This window comes from Mus pahari, chromosome 19, assembly GCF_900095145.1.
Source record: "Mus pahari chromosome 19, PAHARI_EIJ_v1.1, whole genome shotgun sequence".
In the NCBI taxonomy this organism is placed as follows: Eukaryota; Metazoa; Chordata; class Mammalia; order Rodentia; family Muridae; genus Mus; species Mus pahari.
Window position 1 is genome coordinate 88504029 of NC_034608.1, and position 7337 is coordinate 88511365.

Sequence of the window (7337 nt, forward strand, 5' to 3'; positions counted from 1 at the left end):
TAGAATTTAAGGAAAATGAAGTCACAACATACCCAAACTTATGGGACACAATGAAATCATTCCTAAGAGGAAAACTCATAGCTCTGACTGCTGCCAAAAGAAACTAGAGAGAGCATACACTGGAAGCTTGACAGTACACCTAAAAGCTCTAGAACAAAAGGAAGCAAATTCAACCAACAGATGGCAGGAAATAATCAAACTTAGGGCTGAAATCAAGCAAGTGGAAACAAAAACAACTATTCAAAGAATCAACAAAACCAGGAGCTAATTCTTTGAGAAAATCAACAAGATAGATAAATCCTTATCGATACTCACTAGAGGGCACAGGGATAGCATCCTAATTAACAAAAATGGAAATGGGAGACATAACAACAGAACCTGAGGAAATCCAAAACACCATCAGATCCTACTACAAAAGGCTATAATCAACAAAAGTGGAAAACCTGGGTTAATGGACAATTTTCTGGACAGATACCAAGTACCAAAGTTAAATCAGGATCAGATTAATGATCTAAACAGTCCCATATCCCCTAATGAAATAGAGGCAGTCATCAATAGTCTCCCTACCAAAAAAAAAAAAAAAAAAAAAAAAAAAGCCCAGGACCAGATTGGTTTAGTGCAGAGTTCTGTCAGACCTTCAAAGAAGACCTAATTGCAGTTCTCCTGAAACTGTTCCACAAAATAGAAATTGAAGGTACTTTACCCAATTCATTCTATGAAGCCATAATTACTCTGATAACTAAACCACATAAAGACCCAACAAAGACAGAGAACTTCAGACCAATTATCCTTATGAATATCAACACAAAAATACTCAAGAAAATTCTCATTAACTGAATCCAAGAACACATCAAACAATCATACATCATGATCAAGTAGGCTTCATTCCAGGGATGCAGGGATGGCTTAATATACAGAAATCCATCAATATAATCCACTTTATAAACAAACTCAAAGACAAAAACCACATGATCATCTTGTTAGATACTGAGAAAGCATTTGAAAAATCCAACGCCAATTCATAATAAAAGTCTTGGAAATGTCAGGAATTCTAGGTCCATACCTAAACATAATAAAAGCAATATACACCAAACCAGTAGCCAACATCAAACTAAATGGAGAGAATCTGGAAGCAATCCCACTAAAATTAAGGACTACACAAGGCTGACCACTTTCTCCCTACCTATTCAAAATAGTACTTGAAGTCCTAGCCAGAGCAAATAGACAACAAAAGGAGATCAAGGGGACTCAAATTGGAAAGGAAAATGTCAAAATGTCACTATTTGCAGACGATATGATAGTATATATAAGTGACCCTAAAAATTCCACCAGAGAACTCCTAAACCTGATAAACAGCTTCAGTGCAGTAGCTGGATATAAAATTAACTCAAACAAATCAGTGGTCTTTATTTCACAAAGGATAAACAAGCTGAGAAGAAATTAGGGAAAAACAGCCTTCACAATAGTCACAAATGATACAAAATACCTTGGTGTGACTCTAACAAAGGTAGTGAAAGATTTGTATGATAAGAACTTTAAGTCTCCGAAGAAAGAAATCAAAGAAAATCTCAGAAGATGGAAAGATCTTCCATGCTCATGATTGACAGGATCATATAGTAAAAATGGCTATCTTGCAGAAAGCAATCTACAGATTCAGTGCAATTCCCATCAAAATTCCAACTCAATTCTTCAATGAATTAGAAAGGTAATTTGCAAATTCATCTGGAATAACAAAATTCCTAGGAAAAAATTATTCTCAACAATAAAGAACCTCTGGTGGAATCTTTGACAAGGGAGCTAAAACCATTTAGTGGAAAAAAGACAGCATTTTCATCAAATGGTGCTGGCACAACTGGCGGATCAAGTAGAAGAATGAGAATTGATCCATTCTTAACTCCTTGTACAAAGCTCAAGTCTAAGTGGGCCAATGACTTCCACATAAAATCAGAGACACTGAAACTAATAGAAAAGAAAATGGGGAAGAACCTTGAACACATGGGTACAGGGGAGTATTTCCTGAACAGAACACCAATTGCTTATGCTCTAAGATCAACAATAGACAAATGGGACCTCATAAAATTTCAAAGTTTCTGTAAAGCAAAGGACACTGTTAAGGACATAAGCCAAACAACAAATTGGGAAAAGATCTTTACCTATCCTACATCTGATAGAAGGCTATTATCTAACATATACAATTAACTCAAGAAGTTTGACTCCTGAGAACCAAATAACCTTATTAAAAAATGGGATACAGTGCTAAAGAAAAAAATTCTCAACTGAGGAATACTGATTGTCTGAGAAGTCCCTAAAGAAATGTTCAACATCCTTAGTCATCAGAGAAATACAAATCAAAACAACCCTGAGATTCCACCTCACACCAGTCACAAAGGCTATGATCAACAACTCAGGTGACTGCAGATGCTGGCTAGTATGTGGAGAAAGAGGAACACTCCTCCATTGCTGCTGGTATTACAAGCTGGTCTAACCCTTATGGAAATCAGTTTGGAGGTTCCTCAGAAAATTAGATATTGCACTACATGAGGAGCCAGGATATGCTCCAATATCTTCCACTAAGACACGTTCCACTATGTTCATAACAACCTTAGGTATAATAGCCAGAAGTTGGAAAGAACCCAGATGTCCCTCAACAGAGGAATAGATAAAGAAAATGTTGTACATTTACGCAATGACATACTACTCAGTTATTAAAAAAATGAATTCATAAAATTCTTAGGTAAATGAATGGAACTAGGAACTATCATCTTGAGTGAGGTAACCCAATCACAAAAGAACACACATGGTCAGCACTCACTGATTAGTGGAAATTAGCCCAGAAGCTCAGAATGCACAAGATACAATTCACAGACCACATGAAGCTCAAGAATAAGGAAGACCAAAGTGTTGATGTTTAGGTCCTTTTTAGAAGAAAGAGCAAAATAATTATGGAAAGAGTTACAGAGACAAAGTTCGTAGCAGAGACTGAGTGGAAGGCCATCCAGAGACTGCCCCACTTGGGAATCTATCCATATACTGTCACCAAACCCAGACACTATTGTGGATGCCAACAAGTGCTTGCAGACTGGAGCCTGATAGAGCTGTCTCCTGAAAGGTTGTGCCAGTGCCTAACAAATACAGAGGTGGATGCTCTCAGCCAACCATTGGACTGAGCACAAGGTCCCCAATGGATAAAATAAAGGACTGAAGGAACTGAAGGAACTGAAGGAGCTGAAGGAGCTGAAGGAGCTGAAGGAGCTTTCAGCCCCACAGGAGGAACAATATGAACAAACCAGTACCCCCAGAGCTCCCAGGGACTAAACCCCCTACCAAAGAGTACACCTTTGGCTCCATCTCCATATGTAGCAGAGAATGGCCTTGTTGGACATCAATGTGAGAAGAGGTACATGGCCCTGAGAAGGCTCAGTGCCCCAGTAGGGGAATGCCAAGACAGGAAAGTGGAAGTGGATGGGTTGTTGAGCAGGGGGAGGGGGAATGGGATAGGAGGTTTTTGGAGGGGAAACCAGGAAAGGGAATAGCATTTGAAATGTAAATAAAGAAAAGTATCTAATAAAAAAATAACAGCAAATGCTCTTAAGCATTGAACAATATCTCTAGAAATTAAAAATACATCTTTACAAAAAAATAAGTGTGGAATACATATATGAGAGCTCTTTCTGTCTCTTGGAGCTCTGGTTGATAAAGTGAGCTAACTCAACCTGTCATATTAATCTTGTCTGTGTTGATACTTACCCTGTATTACAGGCGAAGAGTGACTGATAGAGGGGAACTCTGCAAATAGGAAAATTAGCATAAGTCATGGTTGTAGCATAGATGAAGAAGGACCTGTGTCAAGCTGTTCACAGAGAAGTGAAAACCAAGAAACCTGAATACCCTGGGGGAAAGAGACCTATGATAGGTGTTTCAGTTTCTTTCTTTCTTCGTCTTCTTTTTTTTTAATCTCACAGTATCACTTGAGGCAGCATTGAAGAAAAAAAATGGACTCTGATAGTTAATACAAAGAGAATTGGAAGGGTCATGCAGAACTACTGTAAGTAAAAGTACCTTAGTTAAAAACTCCATTACCCATATAAATGCCAGATCAGTGTGGCTGTCCATCTGCGAGCCTACTGCTCTGAGGATTTCCAGGATAAACCATCTTGCTAGACTAGCCAAGTCAGTGACATAGAATTCAAATGAAAGGCTGTCTCAATAAATAAGGAGAAGAGAGATGAATGATGGATGATTTCAGGTGTCCACCTCTGGCCTCCACACAGAAACACACAAGGACCTTTCTACATGCATGGACACAAACATGTGAACATGATATACACATATCTATACATACCAGACACACACAAGCACATGTCAAAAACCAAATGTCAGAATCAGACAGATTATATCAAGTTTTTATTACTGGAGTTCTTTGTGATTTTCACTTCAGATCATTGCCTATATTTCTAAGGAATGTGGTTCCCATGTTCTTATCTTTTTGCTTTTAGAGATACCACATTGACCTCCAAATTCTTTTAAAGGGCCCTTTCTTTAAAACACAGCCTAAATGTAGTTAGGTTACCATTCTTCTAAACTTGGTTACACTTGCCCAGGAAATTTTTCATGGAAAAAGAGTCTCTTGTGCCCAGCCTTTGTTTTCTTCCCTATCTGACTTGTTCTAGTTCATTTATGGCCAGGAGAAATTGGTGTCTTTCTCTTCCTTTGTTTATCCCATTCTGAACAAAACAAAGTCAGATAGTTTGCCTAGTTGTTACCAAGTTATATGTCTTCACAGATAATTTGATTAAAATAACTAAATGGATTACAAGAAATCAAAACATGATAGAAGATGACTTAATAAGCTATGTTTGCAAAGCTCAAGGACCTGCACCTACAGATTTGTACCTATCTGGCCATAACATTCATGAGGAGACTATGTGCCATTTTATTTTATTTCTATGTGCATTGCACTTCCTCGGTGCCAGACATGTTATCTGATATGTTATAGCCAATAAATACTTGTTAAAGAAACTGAAATTGAAAATCATTCAAGGAACAGAGAAAATGGATTCATAACTTAGATTTCCATGAGTTATAGTTCCAAATGCAGATTTAGCTTTCTAATTAGATTTTAAGTTACTGAGTTCAAGGGTTATGTCTCTAGTAATGATAATGACAGCTATCTTGATGTACCATTTCTCATTACAGTCTAGTCCCTTTTCTCTCATTTACCATAAACCTTGTCATAAAGGTGAGGAAACTAAGTCTTTTCAAAGTGAAGTAGTTTGTTCAGTTTATAGAGTTTGTAAAGTCTGTGAAGAACCCTGGTTGTCATTGTGTAGCATAGTGAACACTTCCCCATCTCCATGTTATTCTATGGAATTGTCCCCTATTCATAGTGTGTAGGATCTGTATCTTTAGGCAGGAAAAGGAACAGCAAAGTCAAGGTGAACTCTGAAGTCCAGATTTTATTCTCTAAGGAGTTTGGATCATCCTAGGTCTGGGGCTTAGGCAGAGGGAGTGGCAATAGGCAAGACTCAGGCCACTACCCTTAGACCTGCTGCTTTTCTATTACTGCATATTAAATTTCTTCTGAATGTGCCAGATTGAATCAGTTCTATTTTTTGAGCTGACCCCTATAAATTTTCTTTTACCAAGTGATCTTATTTTTACTTTCCCCCTTGTCAACATATTCAAAAATAATCAAAGATGTTGAACTTTCAAGGACCATCAATTCAATCAATTTTGACTTATAGGGAAATGTCAGGAATGAGATGCTGACTTCTAATATTATGGGCTTTGTTGGAAATCATGACCTCCCCTTGGACTAAACCTCATTCACCTCAGAAACCTGTGTTAAGTGCCCCCTATAGGCCATGCTTCCTACTTGTTACTTTGTACTTGACTTCAGGCTTAATTATGGACTCTATTACTTACTATTGTCCAATACTATCTATTTCCTTCATCTACTCTATCTTAACGACAATCTATGTAGTTTGAAATAAGATGTGGCTTTCAGGAGGACACCAACATGAACAAGTTGAAGTCATTGCAGAAGGATAAAGCTCATCAGTTTATGATCTTCACACAATCTAGTGAGACAACTGCAGTAAGTTGTCTTTCTCAAAATGACTGGAAGTTAGATGTTACAACAAATAATTTTTTTCAAAATCCAGAACTTTATGTACGTGAGAGTATAAAAGGATCATTGGACAGGAGGAAGTTAGAGCAACTGTATACTAGGTACAAAAACCCTCAAGATGAAAATAAAATTGGAATAAATAGTATACAGCAGTTCTGTGATGATCTGGCCCTCAATCCAGCCAGCATCAGAGTGTTGATCATTGCATGGAAGTTCAGAGCAGCCACACAGTGTGAGTTCTCCAAACAGGAGTTCATGGATGGCATGACAGAGTTAGGACGTGACAGCATGGAAAAACTAAAGCCCCAAATACCCAAGATGGAACAAGAATTGAAAGAACCAGGACAATTTAAGGATTTTTACCAGTTTACTTTTAATTTTGCAAAGAATCCAGGACAAAAAGGATTAGATCTAGAAATAGCCACTGCTTACTGGAACTTAGTGCTTAATGGAAGATTTAAATTCTTAGACTTATGGAATAAATTTTCGTTGGAGCATCATAAACGATCAATACCAAAAGACACATGGAATCTTCTGTTAGACTTCAGTTCAATGATTGCAGATGACATGTGCAATTATGATGAAGAAGGAGCATGGCCTGTTCTTATTGATGACTTTGTGGAATTTGCACAACCTCAAATTGCTGGGACAAAAAGTACAACAGTGTAGCACTAAAGGAACCTTCTAGAATGTACATAGACTGTACAATAAATACAATGGAAAAATGCACAATCAATTTCTGCTGGCTGGACTGAACTGAAGATCAGTCCTCAAAGTTAAAACTGAGGGTTGAGACAAAACTTAAGGATACATCTTGAACCGTATCATACTCCATTCTTCTACTGGTGATTTGGGCTTATATTCTAGTCTGGGCTACTCTAAGAATTTATGATTCCAACATTGTGGATTTCATCTTACACCTGTGGACCATCTTAGTCTGTCTTCCCATAAGTCATAGAAGCTTGATGGTGATTATTTTGAAGTTTCCATTCTTGCATAAAGCACAATACTGTCTTCATCAGAAAATAGTTTGTTATAAGAATTAAACATAATAATGAACACCACACACACAAAACAAAATATGTGGCTTTCAAATTCATGGGCATGTTAGTGTCATAGGGATAGAATTTTATTTTTTTTTTATTATTATTTTCTTTATTTACATTTCAAATGCTATCCCGAAAGTTTCCCATACCCCTCCCCCCAC

General features: G+C 37.4%; 1 protein-coding gene across 2 annotated transcripts; it reads left to right on the forward strand.

Moving 5' to 3' along the window:
• The first annotated feature begins 6004 nt into the window (after window positions 1–6004).
• LOC110336907 (DCN1-like protein 1) lies at window positions 6005–7202 on the forward strand. 2 transcript variants are annotated; one of them, XM_021219647.1, is made up of 2 exons: window positions 6020–6538; window positions 6622–6678. In XM_021219647.1, exons 1-2 carry the CDS (start codon window positions 6020–6022, stop codon window positions 6631–6633), a joined length of 531 nt encoding a protein of 176 aa, XP_021075306.1. In that variant the 3' UTR covers window positions 6634–6678. The 2 variants fall into 2 exon arrangements, with proteins under 2 accessions (XP_021075305.1, XP_021075306.1); XM_021219646.1 differs by having other exon boundaries at window positions 6005–7202.
• The last annotated feature ends 135 nt before the right edge of the window (window positions 7203–7337 follow it).